This window comes from Grampus griseus (genome assembly GCF_964374135.1).
Source record: "Grampus griseus genome assembly, chromosome: 8".
Lineage (NCBI taxonomy): Eukaryota > Metazoa > Chordata > Mammalia > Artiodactyla > Delphinidae > Grampus > Grampus griseus.
The window spans coordinates 57,995,539-58,015,398 of record NC_139002.1 but is presented as its reverse complement, the minus strand read 5'-3'; the positions used below and the strand labels follow the sequence as shown (position 1 = coordinate 58,015,398).

Here is a 19,860-nt window from a genome sequence, read left to right as displayed (position 1 = left end):
TTTCTCTTTTTTTTGCAATCAGCTCTTAATGGATCTTTTTGCCTTCCACCCTTACCCTTTTACAGCCTATTTTTCACAGAGCAGCCAGTGATTTCTTTTAAATCCTAAATCAGAACATGTCAAATCTCTGATTAAAACCTTCCAATAGCTTCCTATCTTACTCAGAATAAAAGCCTAGAGCCTAAATCCTTGCTACAGCCTACATGGACTTAGACCTCTGTCCCCTAGAACTATCCCTCTGTAAGCTTATTTCCTAACACTTGCCCCCCTCCCTCACTCCACTCTAACTGAACCAGCCTTACTATTCCTTAAACATGCCAAGTACCTTTGAACTTGTTGTTGCACTTGATGCTTGGAATGTTCTTCCCTAGATACATAAACAACTTACTTCCTCAATTCCTTTAGATCTCTGTTCAAATATCACCTTATCAGACAGTCTTTTCCTGATTACCTTTTACAAAACATCAATATCTTAACCCTTTCACCAGTACTCTTTATCTCCCTGACCTTACTTTTACTTTTCTCCACAGCACTTATAACCTCATGAAGTATTATATTTTCATTTATGGCCTAACTTTCCATACTAGAATGTAAACTTCATAATGGTATGGACTTAGGATATTTTGCTCACCATTGTATATCCACTGCCTATAACGTAACAGAACTAGGCACGTAGGAGGTGATCAACAAATATCTGATGAGTGAATTGACTTAATAAGAGCATGGTCAGGGACTTCCCTGGTGGTCCAGTGGGAAAGAATCTGTCTTACAATGCAAAGGAAGTGGGCTCGATCCCAGGTCAGGAAACTAAGATCCCATATACCGCGGGGCAACTAAAGCCTGCGTGCCACAAATACTGAGCACACGTGCCTCAACCAGAGCCTGCGTGCCTTAAACTACAGAGCCCACACACCCTGGAGCCTGCGTGCCACAACTAGAAAGAGAAAATCCGCATGCCACAACTAGACAGAAGCCTGCGCGCCGCAACAAAAGATCCTGCATGCCTCAACGAAGATCCCGCATGCTGCAACTAAGACCCGATGCAGCCAAAAATAAATAAATAAATAATCTTTAAAAAATAAAATAAAAAAAGAGCGTGGTCAATATAATAATTTCTCATTCAACCAGTTCATGTTCACCATGTATGTGGCTTCCTGACATTTAGTGATATTAAAGTCCTACTGTGTTAGGGATATAAAGCACAAAAGGATAAATTAGGGGTATAGATAAACATTACATATTGTATGTAAACTGCCTGGTAGGAAGACAACAAAGAAATGTCTTAAAGTTAATATTTATGACATAATATTTATACAATGCATAGTAGGTCATTTGTATTATGTATTAATTTCTCTTCTTCCTTGGAGTATCAATCTTATCTATACAAATCAAATATACACCTCAAGGGTTTAGCTCTTTTGTTGTAGCTTTTTTTAAAAATAAATAATCTTTATTATTATTATTTTTAAATATTTATTTGGTTGCATGGGCTCTTAGTAGTGGCAGGCAGGCTCCTTAGTTGTGGCTGGTCAGCTCCTTATTTGTGGCTTGCAGGCTCCTTATTTGTGGCATGCAAGCTCCTTATAGTTGAGGCATGTGAACTCTTAGTTGTGGCACACATGTGGGATCTAGTTCCCTGACCAGGGATCGAACCCAGGCCTCCTGCACTGGGAGCAGGGAGTCTTATCCACTGCGCCACCAGGGAAGTCCCTTTTGTGGCATTTTTTAAACAAAGCCTTCCTTGATCATCCTAATTGTATATGATCTTATTCATTTCTGCAACAAATATACCTCCTTGTGCCAGCATTCATTTTACATCTCAATAATTACTGTGGATCTTACTATCTTGTAGCATTTGCTATGCATTTATCACGTACTATCTACCTTTCACTGCATAATTTTCATGAGAATGTAATTCTTCTCTTCAACTATAAGTTTTTTTGAAGTCAAGAACCATATTTTACATAACTTTATGCTCTCCAAAGAACCTACAGTGGTCTTACATATTGTAGGCACTTGATACGGGTGGAATAAGGTATGTGATAAAGTATAAGATTAAGACCTGCTACGAGCCAAGAACTGTGGTTGACATGGGATTCAGTGGTGTAGGAAAGACACCATCCCTACCAATGCTTAAAATAAATATGTTTTCTCAGCAGGTATAAAATAATTTTCATTCACGCGCGTGCACATACACACACGACTCCACTGTGAATGGTACACAAGTTTTCACTGACTTGTTAGTGCTGATGCCCATCAGCTACCATTAATTTCTCGCAAAGTCCTCCCTTCTCTTTCAAACGAATCTTTTTCTTCTGATAAGCACGGATGATTTTAGAAGTTAAAGATCAAGGAGCATTTCAGTTCCTATTCCATTTTCCAGTACTGTAAAATTAGAGAATATAATAAGGGTGACACCCACACACTAAATACTTCATTAAAAGAATGTACTAATTCTCAGATGAAAAATGAGTTGGAGCCTTAAATAATCACCTTATCATTACCATTTCCTTCAGCAATTTAAACACCAGACAACTTTCATAAAGAAAGCAATATTATTGCTTTTTTAAAAACAAATTTAGAAAAATAAAGGGTAAATTTTTCTTAGGCTGTCTTTTAATGAAATATTGAAAGGATAAAAATCATTATTTAAATATCCTATATACTACAAGTGATCATGTTAGATTATTATTATATATTCTAGTTCTAACCCTGATAGCTTTTATTTAAAAACTACAAAATATTCTTTAAGACAGAAACAAGATTTTAGGGTTAAATGCTTAAAGCAGACTAAAGGGCAAAAGGTTTTAATCAAAGAACATCTTTAAATAATAAGAAAAAGTAGCCATATTGGGTAGGAATAAATTTGTTTTATTTTAAGCCAAAGTTCTCAGGCATTAAGGTCCAATTACTTGAACCACGGTTAGACATTAAATGATGCATTAGTGAAATCTCTCCTAGAATTGTTTAAAAAGGAAAAAGAGCAATAGAGAAAGCCCATTTTAAGCTTTTATTATATATATTATAATCTAGTACATGAGGGAGTGGGGAGGAGGAATCCAATTAGCAGAAAATTAAAAAGACATCTCTGTACATGTAAAGTACAGCTAGATGGTACCTTCAGTACTGATATATATGTCTTATATACAGAAAGACTTCTGTGTACCTCTTGGTGAACAGCATGATTTTGTCAAATAAAATAAGTACAATGCACAATCATCAAAAGTAACTGCATTTTGCAGACACATGGCTGAACAAACATACACAATGCTTACTTAACAGCTCGTAAGACTGTGACTCTCAATGTTTTCCAAGAGTGTGACTGGACTGTAAATTTTGCCTGGTAAATTTTTGAATACTAGCACCATTTCTGAATTATGACTGACCTACAACAAAAACTCAAAAGGGGGCTTCCCTGGTGGCGCAGTGGTTAGGAGTCCGCCTGCCGATGCAGGGGACACGGGTTCATGCCCCGGTCCGGGAAGATCCCACATGCTGCGGAGCGGCTGGGCCCTGTGAGCCATGGCCGCTGAGCCTGCGCGTCTGGAGCCTGTGCTCCGCAACGGGAGAGGCCACAACAGTGAGAGGCCCACGTACCGCAAAAAAAAAAAAAAAAAAAAAAAGAAAACCTCAAAAGGAATTTGAGATTATTTCTTCATAATCACTTCTGTTGATATGTGTTACTCACTGACCAAATAATTTAATTCAAAAACCTACTTACATTAACCTTAGATAAGCAATAACATACAGAATTCAGGAATTCTGTATGGAATTGTGGAACAAACTGGTCTTCTATATTAAATAAAACTAAGTATGTACATGCTAAATAGTCTCAGTTATTTCATTTATCAGATATTTTAATTTTTACCCCATAATTTCAATACAGACTCCAGTGTTGGTAACAGCAGAGTAGCGTATACAGGACTAACACTCTTGCAGATAGCATTTACTAACTGTGGACAACAACTATTTGAAGGCTCTCAAGAGCAACAAAAAGCAGGTACAAACTAGGAGGAATTCACACTAGAAGGGAACCCACACTCACTGGGTGAGGGTCACCTTTATACAGGTTTTCCCAAGAGCCAATCCTAGTTTGAACAATATGGGGTGGTTAGAACTCAAGCAGAAAACTAGAGTTTTACAGGTTTGAGGTGTCAACTGACTACCAGAGTGGCTGTATTAAGGAAGAAAATAACAAAAAGGAGGGAGCCAAGAGTAGGAGCCCTAATATCTACACATAAAATTCCTGCAAATCCTCAGTTACCTCTTTAATGGTACATATGTAGGAGAGATTCCAAGGAGCCCATCTGAAAGCAACAGCTAGAAGGCTGAAAGAAATGAGCAGAGATTTCAGCTACTGCCTGCTCCAGGTATACAGTTTAGAGTTTCAATCCCACCAAGATAGAAAAGCTTGATAAACATCTCAGGCTTTCTATAGATCCACGCAAACAATGCGTAACTTCAAGACTCCACAAGTCCATGGTGATCAGCCAGCAATATAACAACCTGCCATAATACAACCCCAGAATTTAGCAGAGAAAAATAACAGAAACCAGAGTCTCTACGCATACACAATGCCAACCATACAACCAAGAATTACTGGATACACATAAAAAACCAAACCAAAACAAAACAAAAACCGCAGAAAAATCTAACCTAGAGGCAAGAGAAAAAGTAAATAGCCAATAGAAATACACTCTGAATTGACCCAGATGTTGGAATTAGCAGACAAGAATTTCAAAGCAATTACTGTTAATATGTTCAAGAACTCGAAGGTAACAATGACCATAATGATTGAACAGATGGGGAATTCCGACAGAGAAATGGAAGTTTTAAGAAATAAATGAAAAAAATCTAGGACTGAATTACAATATCTGAAATAATAAATTTACTGGATGGACTTAACAGTTTAAATATGGCAGAAAAAGGATTAGTGAACTTGAAGACACATCAATAATAATTCCTAATCTGAAAAAAAAAAAAGAGAGGGAAAAAGTATCAAAAACAATGAGCAAAAGCCTCAGTGACCAGGGGGCATGGGTAATATCAAGCCATCTAACAGATGTGCCACTGGTATTCCAGAAGAGAAAAGAAGAAAATGAGGCAGAAAAAATACTTTAAAACAACACATTAGGGCTTCCCTGGTGGCGTAGTGGTTGGGAGTCCGCCTGCCAATGCAGGGGACACGGGTTTGTGCCCCGGTCCGGGAAGATCCCACATTCCGTGGAGCGGCTGGGCCCGTGAGCCATGGCCGCTGAGCCTGCGCGTCCAGAGCCTGTGCTCCGCAGTGGGAGAGGCCACAGCAGTGAGAGGCCCGCGTACCACACACAACAACAACAACAACAACAAAACACATTACAGGGACTTCCCTGGTGGCGCAGTAGTTAAGAATCTGCCTGTCAATGCAGGGGACAGGGGTTTGAGCCCTGGTCCAGGAAGATCGCACATGCCGCAGAGCAACTAAGCCTGTGCGCCACAACTACTGAGCTTGCGCTTTAGAGCCCGTGGCCCACAACTACTGAGCCTGCATGCCACAGCTACTGAAGCCTGTGAGCCTAAAGCCTGTGCTCTGCAACAAGAGAAGCCACCGTGATAAGACGTCCGCGCACCACAACGAAGAGTAGCCCCCGCCTGCCACAACTAGAGAAAGCCCATGTGCAACGAAGACCCAACACAGCCAAAAATAAATAAATAAATAAATAAATAAATTTATTTAAAAAACACACAAAAAACCACAACACATTACAAACAGAGAATGATATAAATTAGAGTTCCCTTCTCATTAAAATCAATGGAATCCAGAAGACAATCGAAAGGCGTCTTTAAAGTACTGGAAGAAAAAAATCTGTCAACCCCAAATTCAAAAACTAGCAAAATGTTCTTCAAAATTATTCTTCAAATGGCCTTTTGGAGTATGTGAAAGCAGAGAGAATTTATCACCAGGATACCCCTATAAGAAACAGTAAAGAAAGTTATTTTGGCTAAAGAAAAATACCAGGTGAAACTCAGATCTATAATTAGGAATGAAGAGCACTGGAAATGATAAATATATGGATAAAGAGAAAAGATTATCTTTTTTCTTCTCTTAATTACTGTTTAAAGGAAAAATTAAAATGTTTATTATGGAGGTTTATAATATATGTAAATATAAAATGTGACAATAACACGAAGGACAGTGTGCATTATTTCACATGAAATGGTATAATATTAACTCTAGTTTAACCCCTAAGCATCCACTAAAAAGGTTATGAAAAAATTTAGCTAAAGATCAAAAGAGGAATTAAAACACAATATAAAAATATCTGATTAAGACAAAAATGAAAGAGGGACAAGCAGAAAACAAAGAACAAATGGTAGACATAAGTCCTAATACATTAAATCTAAATAAACCAAACACTCCAATTAAAAGGCAGAGACTTTCAGACTGGAGGAAAAAAAAGGAAGTTCCAACCATGTGCCATCTACAAGAGACCCACTTTACAAAGAAAAAGATATACCATATGAACAATAAGCAATTAGAGAGCTGGTGTGGCCATATTAAGATCAGATAAAGAAAAGGAATATTATTAGAGATAAAGAGCAGTATTTTTTAACATTAAAAAAGTCAACACATTAGGAGGACAGTTAACAATGCTAACATGTATGCACCCAAAGACAGAACTTCAAAACACATGAAGTAAAAGTTGACAGAACTAGGGAATTCCCTGGTGTCCAGTGGTTAGGATTCCGTGCTCTCACTGCCAAGGGCCTGGGTTCAATCCCTAGTCCAGGAACTAAAATCCCACATGGCGAAGGAAAAAAAGAAGAAAGCTGACTGAACTATATACAAAACACATGATACAAATATTGTTGTTGTGGATTTTAATACCCCCTTCTCAGTAACTAATTGAACTACCCTCCAAAATTACTAAGGCTATCTAAGACTTGAACAAGGCTATCAACTGTGTTATCTAAGATTTGACCTCATTTATATTATTTATAGAACGCTGTATCTGACAACTGCAGAAAGACATTCTTTTCCAGCGCACATGGAACATTCATCAAGACAGGCCACATGTTAGGCCATAAAACAAGTCTCAATAAATTACAAATGACTGAAATGTTAAAGAGTATATTCTCTGATCACAACAGAATTAAATTAGAAGCCATAACAATGAACAGTATACTAGGAGGAGGGAATTAGTGACAATTCAGTATTACTTACATATGTTTCAAGGCAAAGAGAGATGGGACGACCAAAAATGAAAACAATATAGAGAATTTTTCATAAAGCTCTACTTATTCAGTTTCAAGGATTTTACTTTACCCCTCTACTGGTAATGTAGAATTAAAAAAATAATTTATTGGGAGGTAAATCCTATAAATCTGGGACCACTACTCTATATGACACATAGCCCTGAAGAATTAAGCAGGCAAATTTTTGGTTACCCCATCTTTTAGAAAACAGTTTGACAATGTGAGATCTCCCCATATTTTCCTATCCCCAAAACACTCCTGTTATAAACTCTGTTAAAACACCAGCAGTTTATTAAGGACAAAGTAACGAGAATGTATTTTTACAACAACAAGCAAAATACCGTGCCTGAAAGCAAATACCTGCTTTACCATAATCTTACTATCAAACACTAAAATAAGGAAAATTTACCTTGAAACAATGCAGTTGGGATGTAGTGAGTGTATGGTGAGTTTACAACCTAGCAATCATCTTACAATCATAATCTTATAATCAAAATGAAATACGTGTCCTATGAACAATCTGAAAAGTTTGGCAAGCCTTTTCTCTTTTTCCAAAACTATGCCACATTTAGATTTTTCACTGTTCATTGTGATATGTCGCTAATTCATGAGGCCTGCTATTGTCAAGTGGAAGAAAATCTTACACTAGAGAACAGAAAACTCACACAATTATTTTATAATATGTTTTTTCAATTTGATAACCTCAACTCACACATACTGAAAAGACACTTACCTGCTTTACATTATATCCTGCTTTTGCACTAGTTTCAATAAACATAACATTCAGCTCTTTGGCTTTCCTCTCTCCTTCCTCAATTGACACTTGCCTGTAGAAAATAAAAAAGATAAACTCATCTTTTTGAAAGATAATGATATAAAGATTATAAACAAGGTTCTGAAAAAAACTTTTCTTGATATGGTGCTGGTTATACAGGCAAGACTAGTTTGAAAATTTATCAAGCTGCAATACACTTGAAATTTGTGCACTTAGGTCAGAAAGAAAAAGACAAACACCATACAACATCACTTATATGTGGAATTAAAATATGACACAAATGAACTTTTATGAAACAGAAACAGACTCACAGACATAGAGAACAAACCTGTGGTTGCTGGGGGGAGGGAGGGATGAAGTGGGAGTTTGTTAGCAGATGCAAACTAGTATATAGAGAATGGATTAAACAACAAGGTCCTACTGTACGGCATAGGAAACTATATTTAATATTCTGTGATAGACCATAATGGAAAAGAATATATGAGTATATATATAACTGAATCACTTTGCTGTACAGCAGAAATTAACACATTGTAAATTAACTATACTTCAAAAAAAAAAATCTGTGCACTTCTGTGTGTATATCTAACCAAATGTTTTTATAAAGGCATTTTTTAATGATTTACTTTTACCTGCTGAGCTCATCCTGTATTTTTTTAACCTTAAAAATCTTAATAGTATGCTATTTTCTCTTAGCTTTAAGCTTTGCGATTAAAAACTTTTATGTAAAATAACTTTTTATGGCTAGACAATTTGTCAATTTACTACCATAATTTATGTAACCAGTCTCAAACTGTTAGAAATGTATGTTGTTTTCAAATTTTATTGGGTTGGCCAAAAAGTTCATTTGGGTTTTCCATAAGATGTTATGGAAAAACCCGAATGAACTTTTTGGCCAACCCAATACACCACTGTCAAAAATGTTGCTATGAACATCTTTGTGCTTTGTGACTTTGGATCATTTCTTTAGGTTGGATTTTGTGGATTTCTACAAGTGGAACAAGTGAGTCAAATTAGTACTTCTTTTACAGGGAATTTTGTAGTACATCATAATTAGCGGTGTCTCTCAAGCTGTGAGCTCTTCAGGTGCAGGACTATCCTGTTTATCTTGGTATTCCTAGTGCCTAGCAATCACATAGGTGTTTAATAAATATGCAACTATTCTAATTAAATGGATCTAACCCATCAGCTGATAAATCCTGCTTCCTACAACACAGAACACCAAAGCAATGAAAGAGAATTTCTACAAGCTCCCACCATATCTATCCTCCAATCTACCTATGTGTGTGCCTTTTATATTCTATGTCTAATCCTACTATGGAGGAACTGTCCTTATTCCCCAAACTTATACCTATGTACTAGATTCCACTGTCTTCTTGTTTACAAGAAGATGTTATTCTTGAATTTCTCCACTCTCTAAAAACAAAATTACTCTTTTCTAAAAAAGTAATTAATTTATTTATTTTTGGCTGTGTTGGGTCTTCGTTGCTGTGCACGGGCTTCCTCTAGTTGCGGTGAGCAGGGGCTACTATTTGTTGCGGTGCGCGGGTTTCTAATTGTCGTGGCTTCTCTTGTTGCGGAGCATGGGCTCTAGGCGTGCAGGTTTCAGTAGTTGTGGCACGTGGGCTCAGTAGTTGTGGCTTGCGGGCTCTAGAGCTCAGGCTCAGTAGTTGTGGCGCACAGGCTTAGTTGCTCCACGGCACGTGGGATCTTCCCGGGCCAGGGCTGGAACCCATGTCCCTTGCATTGGCAGGCAGATTCTTAACCACTGTGCCACCAGGAAAGCCCCAAAATTATTCTTATATATAACAATGCAACTATTAATGCTTTACTACATCTGTTTGTTTTAGCCACTCGTTCTCTATGTATTTATGTGTGTATAAATTTTTTAAAAAACACATTTTTTTCTTAATTTGACAGTAAGTTGACAATCAGCAGCAGACGTTTAGGCCCAAACACAAACACTTCAGAGTGTGAATTTCCTAAAAACAATTATTTCAGATGCCCTAAAACTTACTCCTTGGACCTCTTCTCTATCTACAATTACTCTCTTGGCAATCCCATGCAGTCTCATGGTTTTAAATACCACCTATATGCTGATGCCTCTCAAACTTATATATCTAGCCTGGACTGCTGCTCTGAACTCCAGACTCATATATCCAACTGCCTACCTGACATCTAATTATTAGGATATCTAATAGCCATCCTATACTTAAAATCACCAAAAGCTCAAGTCATGATATTCCCTCTCAAACTGTCTCTTTATGCAGTCTCTCCTATCTCAGTTAATGACAGTTACTCAGGCCAAAAATCTAGGTGTCATCCTTGACTCCTCCTTCCCCCACATCCCATATTCCATCCATCTGTATGCATGCCATCAATTGCATCAGTATATCCTGACAGTTCTATCTTCAAAATAATATCTGAATTTGACTACTGGTCACCACAAAAGCTACCACTATGTTGGTCCAAGTCATCATTTCTTGCTTGGAATAAAGTCTAGATTAGCCTCCTCTCTGCTACCCTTATGTATTTTCAACAGAGCAAACAGTGACTTATGAAAAGCTACTTCTCTGCTCAAACCCTCCAATCTCATTCGGAAAGTCTTTACTTTTGCCCTACATGACCTGGCCTTCATTATCTTTTCTTGTTTTTTTTTTTTTTTTTTTGCGGTGCGCAGGCCTCTCACTGTTGTGGCCTCTCCCGTTGTGGAGCACAGGCTCCGGACGCGTAGGCTCAGCGGCCATGGCTCACGGGCCCAGCTGCTCCGCAGCATGTGGGATCTTCCTGGACTGGGGCACGAACCCACGTCCCCTGCATCGGCAGGCGGACTCTCAACCACTGCGCCACCAGGGAAGCCCCCGAAAGATTTTAAAAAAATTTAAAACTTTTACTCATTTAAAAATTATTTTATTGGGAATTCGGGATTAATAGATACACACTGCTGTGTGTAAAACAGAAAAACACCAAGGACCTACTGTGTAGCACAGGGAACTATATTCAATATCTTGTGATAGCCTATAATGGAAAAGAATCTGAAAAAGGATAAATACATATATATATGTATAACTGAATCACTTTGCTATACACCTGAAACACTGCAAATCAACTACACTTCAATTTAAAAAAAAATTCCTGCAACTATTACATTAAAATTTAAATAATAAAAATAGATGAACCCCCCCAATTATTTTAGTGGAACGAACAAAACTCTAATTTTTATTTTTTAAAATTAAAAAAACCTTTCTTTTAAAGACTCTTAATTCTTTTAAATGTGAATAACTGAAGGGTGATAGTCTGGCAAAAATTACTGAGAAATATGTTAATTCTAAAGCAATGGACAAATATTACCTTAAAGAAAAATTATTGTAAACATAATTTAGATGTTTCTAGCATTTGTATACTCAAATATTATGCAATAAAAGAACAGATGCTTGTAAGCATCCTTTTAGATAACTCTGGCTATAAAGGGAAACAATTCAGATATACAATTTTTCTATTTAACAGTGAAGATATCTAGCGACTCTCCACTAGAATATATAGAAGAATATAGAAGAATATATACCTATATGATCTTCAAATTCTCATACTGAAGATAAATAAAATAGTGAAAATTTATGATGGCAATTCATGTCCAAAAAATGATTTTCATAAAGAAAAGTTGAAATCATACGCTGAATTTACTTTTAAATTAGCAAAGACTTTCTTGACAATTCCAAATGAGGTACCATGACAGAAATGGGCTTAATATTTCATAAGTCTTTGAACATATTGGGTTTCTTTGTAACATAATAATTAATAGCAAAAGTTCATTACTGGAATTTCAGTATCCAACTAATGAATAAACAAATAATAAATAGTAAAAGCTTCGAATATTAAATAAATGGTCAAGACTATTTAAAGCAGAAAGAATATCCAGTAGATCACTTAGGAATGCTAAAGGCAGATATTCAAGCCACAGATTCTACAGTGAATGTTAATACATTTTGCATCCTGTGACTTGAATATGTCTTTGCTCATTTGACTAAGGTATCACAATCAAGCTATTCAGTTCAACCTCACAGTCTGGCTCAACCATACAATTAAAAAAAGAAAAGAAAAGAAAAAACTACACCACTGAATTATAATGAATATTTATAAGAAGACTACCAAAAGAGTGTGCATTTAATCATTACGAATACTTTTTTAAAGATAGGATTTGTAAAACATTTTGTTCTTTAACAGAACACTGCTCATATTTATGAGCCCTAAAAAATGCAAAATAGTTACCAGCTTCACGTGTAAACAATCTTACACAAGAGTTATTTACACAGGAGCTTACACAAACCCAAAAAATTTAGTTTCCTTTAAGGACTGAGTTTAATGTGTGTTTTCTTTTTTTTTAAATAAATTTACTTATTTTATCTATTTATTTTTGGCTGCGTTGGGTCTTGCTGCACGCAGGCTTTCTCTAGTTGCAGTGAGCGAGGGTTTACTCTTGGTTGTGGTGTGCGGGCTTCTCACTGCGGTGGCCTCTCTTGTTGCGGAGCACGGGCTCTAGGCATGCGGGCTTTAGCAGTTGTGGCACGTGGGGCTCTAGAGTACAGGCTCAGTAGTTGTGGCACATGGGCTTAGTTGCTCCGTGGCATGTGGGATATTCCCAGACCAGGGCTCGAACCTGTGTCCCCTGCATTGGCAGGCAGATTCTTAACCACTGAGCCACCAGGGAAGCCCTAATGTGTGTTTTATTGTGTGTGTGTGGTGTGGGGAGGGTGGGTGGGCCGTGCTGCTCAGCTTGCAGGATCTTAGTTCCCCGACCAGGGATTGAACCTGGGTCCTCGGCAGTGAAAGCACAGAGTCCTAACCACTGGACCGCCAGGGAGTTCCCGGGACTGAGTTTAATGTTTACCTTTCTATTTCAGGTCCCCACACTAAAGAAAAGGGGCAGGGGTATAAAATTAAGGATTAAACATGTCTCCTTTTAAAGCAATTTTTCACTAACAAAAATAACAGGCTGCTTAACAAAGAAATCAAACATTCCATACAAATGAAATCATTCCATACCTCTTGTCAGCAAGATCTGTTTTATTTCCTACTAGCATGATGATAACATCACTTCCTCTTTCTGTTCTGACATCATCAATCCACTTTGTAGTTTGCTGGAATGAGTTAACATCTGGTATATAGGAGGGTGGATAGAGAGATTAGTGTTATTCCAAGTGCTCCAAGTGAAGGACCAAACAAAGAAAAAAGAGGAAAAGAAAAAAGTACTGGAAGTTGGAAGGGGGTTGGCACATTAGTACCCACTTTTAATGTGCCTGCAACATAACTCCATTTTATCTGAGTATAAATATCAATGATCTAAACAAATCACAGCAGTAAAGTCCTTAAGGTATCTTTTATAATAGTTTAAAATTTTTGGACATGACCAAGTGAGTATAATGTACTATATATAATTGAAAAAAAATTTTTTTTAATGTAAGGACAGCTATGGCAGATAGTATGGTGTCATGTTGCCACAATGCTTTTTTGATTACTTAAACATACCAAACATGACAAAGAAAGCATCTCCAAAAGTATGTCAGCCAGTAAGTCCCAACACATCCACAAAATTTGTAAAGCCTTTAAATAGCTTTCAACACCACTCTGTTTGCATTGCTTATTCAGTTTGTGATCACTTTAACTTGAAGCTTATTAGTTTAATGTACCAGAATCATTTATAACAAAATCCATCTTTTCTAGCCCTGGATTCTAAGTAGAGTACTTCAATACATCTTACAGCAGCTAAAGAAAACAACTTGCTAATATTTTAATGGCATGTGCACAAATTTCAAAGAAAAATACACCAGGTTTTACTTGATTTGGTTAAAGTAAGCACAAACATTTTAAAGCTGCAAAACTTGTGAATGCACAATAATGAACATACATTTTTAAAACAAGTAGCAACCCAAAGAAAAGCTTCAAGAAAAGAAAGACTGCATTTGGCACCTAACCAAAATAAAAAGTCTCTGAATGCAAACCTCTTATAATCCTGCCATTGCAATTATTGTTAAGTAGATATGATTTCTGGATGAGCAAATATGCAAAAATGTATACTAATAATATTACTAGCTCAAATCGGTAGATTGTTTATGTAAGATGTTTTTAAATACGTCCAAGATGTGGTACTATCCTGGTCTTCCTATAAATTATGGAGCACTATACGGAATGATGCTTAATATTGCCTAATATATCATAAACTGATTCACAAAGACAATTTTAATCAGATAGCATTTCCCTGTCAGTCACCAATGCTCCATTCAAAATTTGCAGTCACTTAAAAAGCTAAAGGCACTATTAGTCAGTCTTGAAGGAAAAGAAAAAGAAAGACCATTACTTTTTTTAGTCTCCCATTTAAATTTTTTTCTTGGAGAGAAATGAAAGTATAATTCGTTAGCAACCAAGTAAATAAGTCAGAGAATCCAGATTTCATTCAAATGAAAATGATTAATAGAAAACTGCATATTATGTTTTCTCTGCCTTCCTCTATAGAGAGAGGATGGCTGGAAGGGGAAAGCAGAGAAAAGTTGGCTAGCGGAAGCTTTTAACAGTCTCAACAGAAGCCTTGAAGGATCTGGAGAACTTGGCAAGAGACTTAAATGCAGATTATTTTATTTTAGAGAAATCTGAGATCAAGTTAAATAAAAAAGGAGACATTCTTCCAACCATAATTATGGTGTAGGGATAATAGGATACTAAGAAAGCCTTGGAGAGGATTCATAATTAGATCTAAAGGAAAAATTACAGGGCAAAAAAACCTGGCACAGTAGAAATAAGGCATATTGGTACAAACACCAAAGCAAATACTCTGACCTAGCTGGCCTGTGATAAGGTTTGCTATGATAAAACTCATTTTTACATGCCAGTATAGAAAACAAGCACAAGACAAGAACATGCATGCAACTAAGCTAAAGGTTGAAAGATTAGAAATGCATAATCCCCCCCCACTCACTTGTGATATCATAAACAACAACTGCCACAGTGGAGTCACGAATGTAGCTAGGAATCAAGCTCCTGAACCGCTCTTGACCTGCTGTGTCCCATAATTGCAATCGTACCTAACAATAAAATCAGTCAAACAAGCAAGAAAAATAAGAAAGGTCAACCCGTTGCAAAATACCTACTTGTGATATCGTAAACTACTACGGCTGCAGCAGAATCACGGATGTAACTGGGAATGAGGCTACGGAAACGTTCCTGACCCGCAGTATCCCATAGCTGCAGCCTGATCTGTGGGATGGGGGAAAAAAAAAAAAAAAAAAAAAAAACCAAATTCATACTAAAAAGAAATAATGTTTTTAAAGGGAGGAGGGTGACAAGGAGGTAAAAGGAAACTCATGCAAAAGGTTACAGGGATGTGAGGAATGAAAATAACACAAAACTCCTTTCCTTTTTCAAAAGGGAATAATATTTAAATTTGGCTTGCTCTGAAGGTACATAATGCAAAAAAAAAATGGCAATATGAAAGATTTCACAGAATCAGAAGTACAGCTTCCTTTTTTTCCCCCTCCCTGTAACCTCTCTTTGAATCCTATATGTTCCGGAGAGCAAAAGTAGACTGCTAATGTTCAAATAGTGAACATAAAAGGGAAAAACAAAGGTAAATGTCAGTGATCATTGTCAACATCCCCTTTTCTGCAAGCCTCTCTGAAACTAAAATAAAATGTCTCTTTTCTCTATTGGATTCAGAACACTTTGAAATTGGATCTCTGATTACTGTGCTTATGCTTCTCCCACACATTTCTTCCTAGAACACTGTATATAATCTAGCAAAAAGGAGAAATATCTTTTTGCAACCCTACGTAAAAATATCCTTACTTTCTTACTTTTTCACATCTACATTCCAGGAAGAAAAGCCTGAAAACAAGCATTAAGTTCTCTTACCATCATAAAGCCGTTTCTGTTTTCAAATTTTAAGAAATAGAATGCTATATGTTAAAACATAAAAGAGAACATACAAAAGAAAAAAACTCACAAACTTATAAGAAATAGCATTAGAGATAACTTTTTTGGGTACAGATCCCAAAATAATGCATTTAAGAGAGTCACTGTTTAGGTGACAGAAATCTCTTCAAGGGATAGCAGGCTAGAATACAGGGTTTATATTGCACTTAAAAGGAGTATTCCAAAAGATGGAAGACAAAAATCTAACAAGTAAATGCACATTAATTTTTTCTATTCATAGTCACTTTGGTACATATCATATTCTGACAAATAAAACCTTGAAGTTCACAAACTGTGTGATATTCAAATGAAATCTTTTTGAATGCCTCAAGAGTGGTATTCAAAAGGTCTTTAGCAGCTCTAATTTCTTCTTGAAAATATTCTTATCTCAATGCTATTTGTTATAATTTTCCAAATCAAGACAAAATTTTGTTTAACAAGTCTAGGGCCATCAGAGTTTTACAAATAACAGCTTTCTCTCCCCTTTGGATTCTACTTGGGGATAAAAAACTCAAAGTGCTGAGTACTACTCACTCTATAATAACAGTTTTTCTCAAGGCCTGTAAACTAACTTTGGCAACTTTGCTAAGTACTTCTTATGGTGACAATCATCGATTATAGTTTTGATCATAATTTTCTATCCTGGAGTGTTGCAGAAAATCGCACACTGAAAACATTACTCACTGTTCGATCCTCTAAGTACATTGTTTTTGATAAAAAGTCAATACCAATTGTTGCCTGTAAAACAAAACAAAACAAAACAAAACAAAGAAGTTAAAAATAGTAATAGTTTAATGGCAGTCAGCAGTTTAGGGTTCAAGTGGGAATTATGATTGTAGAAGAAATAATGAATAAACATATGAACATATCATAGTCAAATAAAAATGAACAAAATTTTCAGTGATAATGGCTTCTACCTACTGAGCACTTGCTGTGTATTAGAGATTCTTTTAAGCCCTTTACATGATCATCTCTAATGCTAATACATCTCTACAAGTAGCTAGTAGCATCATTATTTTTCTCATTTTATACATAACAATATTGGGGTTTGGAGAAGTTAAATAACTTGTCTAAAGACACAAAGCTTCTGCTGTGGAGTTGGGAATAAAAGTCCAACTCTGGGCTTCCCTGGTGGCGCAGTGGTTGAGAGTCCGCCTGCTGATGCAGGGGATATGGGTTCGTGCCCCGGTCTGTGAAGATCCCACATGCCGCAGAGTGGCTGGGCCCACGAGCCATGGCCGCTGAGCCTGCGCATCCGGAGCCTGTGCTCCGCAACGAGAGAGGCCACAACAGTGAGAGGCCTGCATACAGCAAAAAAAAAAAAAAAAAAAAAGACCTGGCACAGCCAAATAAATAAATATTAAAAAAAAAAAAACTTTCTAAAAAAAAAATAATAAAGATAGGTTTTATTTTTAAATTGTCATAAAATTTGACATTTTAACTATTTTAGGTGTATAATTTAATGGCATTAATTACATTCACAACTGTACAACTGTCAACACTATTTACAGAACTTTTTCACCTCCCCAAACAGAAACTTTGTACCCATTAAGCAATACCAAATTACAATGTATGGATATATGACAATTTGTTTATCCATTCATCTATTGATGGACACTTTTGGCTACTATGAGTTCCTGTTTTCAATTCTTTTTGGTATATACCTAGGAGTAAAATTGCTGGGCCATATGGTAATTCTACTTAACTTTGTGAGGAAAGTTTCTGCAGCAGCTGTGCTATTTTAAAGTCCCACTAGTGATATATTCCTATTTTCCCTTTTCTATATAAATAGCCATCCTAGTGGGTGTGAAGTGAAATGTTACTGTCGTTTTGATTTGTATTTTTCTAATGACTAATGATGCTAAACATCTTTTCATGCTTTCAGGTGCTTATTGGTCATTTGTATATCCTCTCTGGAGAAATGTCTATTCAGTCTTTTGCCTATCTTTAAATTGAGTTTGTCATTTTGTTATTGATTTGTAGGAGTTCTTTATATATTCTGGATATTAAATCTTTATCAGATATGTAACTTTCAAATATTTCCCCCTATTCTGTAGGTTGGGCCTGGTGCCTCTACTGCAAATCAATTGTCAAGAGATATATATATTTATTTATAGGTTCTCAATCCTATTCCATTGGTCTGTATGTCTACCCTTATGCCATTACCACACTGTTTTAATTACTGTAGCTTTGTAGGAAATTTTGAAATTGGGAAGTGTGAGTCCTCCAACTTTATTTTTCTTTTTCAATAATACCTTGGCTATTAATATCTTGGTGAATTAGGATCAGGTCTTTCATTTCTACAAAAATGGCAGTAGGAATTTTGATACGGATTGCACTGAATTTGTAGATTGCTTTGGGTGGTTGGTACTGACATCTTAACAATGTTAAGTTTTCTGATTTATTTACCTGGGATGTCCCTCCATTTAATTAGGTCTCCTTTATTTTTTTTGAGTAGTTTTGTTGATCTCCTTTTCACATGGACTTGTATTTTAAAACAAACAACAACAACAACAGAAGAAGATGCTTCCTCCTTTATCCCAAACTATGTGACTAATACACAACCTAAGTACTAATTCCACCTTATGACATTCAATCTGAAAATTATATCTGCCATAGGGTGGGACAATGGGCTTATAAACTTGAATTACTTTGCAAGAGCATCTAATTGACAAACCTCAGGAGTGTACAGGAGTGGCATAGCTGCATTTAAGAAATCTCACCAGTAGAACCTCATTTACTCAGACAGTGTGGCAGAGGTAGTTACCTACACAAATATCCATCTACCCTTTCCTCCCTACTAACACAATCAAACATTTACTTAAAACCATACTTTTCCCAAGAAAAAATTACATTTTCCAGGCTTCTTTGAACTTTAAATAAATGGGGTTAACTCAGTCGGGAGGTACGTTCTTGGTTTTTCCCCCCTTCCCTCCGTCTTTCTTCCTGAACTGTGGCTACCAAGGCTGGAACTCCAGGAACCATTCAGTAACCATGAAGCAAATTTCAATATGGAAGTCATATATTAGATCAGGTTAAAAAGAAAGTTAGAAGGAGTCTTGGTCCTGGATGACCATGGAGCTGCCACGCAAGTGCTGAAACACACTACCTTTAGACTTCTTTTACATGAAAAAAAATTCTCATGTCACTTATCAATGTTATTTTGTGTTTGTTATAAACAGCCCCAAATAATTTTTAATGGCTATAAATAGAAACAAGCATTTTCAGATCTCACAGTCAAGACATAAATGTTTTTACAATTAGTACAAAGTCAGACTTTATGATAAAATGTACAACAGTCCCCTCCTTGCACTGTACTATCCTAGTTTTGGGGCATCAGTTATACCACTGAACTTATAAAGATCAAGATTAACCTGAAAAACATCCTGTTGTTACTCTTCTTCTTAGTTAATTTTATTCCAAGCTGAGCTACTACAGCATAGAAGTCGATCAGCTGTAAGAATTAAGCCAACAGCAGGAAGAAAAGAAAGGAGATGGCTGGGAAACTAATCGTTATCAGCTTTTCCAGCATCTTGAATGCTACTGATGAGGAACTAATTCAAATTTTCATAAAAGATGGATGAGACATTAGTGCTGCTTCTTGCTCATCTCCTTAAAAAAGTGCAAAAGGCAATAACTGCAGAAGAAACCAAAGAGAAAATTCTCCCATGTATCTTAATTTACAACTTCATATTATCTTAAATGTTAACTAATTCATTGGTTTTGAGGGGGCAGGGGTCTGCTTTGAAAAAAAAACAAATTAAACTGAGTACTTATAAAAGGAGCTCACAATTCAAGATTGAACAATGTTATCCAAATATATTGGAGCCAAGATAACAGTAACTTTTACTTGTTTAGCTATTTTATTTGGATGCTCTCCACTTAGA

General features: G+C 36.3%; 1 protein-coding gene across 1 annotated transcript in view; it reads right to left on the bottom strand.

Annotated features, from left to right (window-relative positions):
* The window catches only part of RAB6A (RAB6A, member RAS oncogene family), a 66,324-nt gene that overhangs the window by 11,524 nt on the left and 34,940 nt on the right, over positions 1-19,860 (bottom strand). The window contains exons 3-6 of the mRNA XM_082659934.1: positions 16,658-16,711; positions 14,982-15,087; positions 13,055-13,166; positions 7,970-8,063 (exon numbers count right to left, since the gene is read on the bottom strand). Coding sequence (XP_082516060.1) covers positions 7,970-8,063; positions 13,055-13,166; positions 14,982-15,087; positions 16,658-16,711 — 366 coding nt within the window. The remainder of the gene's footprint in view (positions 1-7,969; positions 8,064-13,054; positions 13,167-14,981; positions 15,088-16,657; positions 16,712-19,860) is intronic.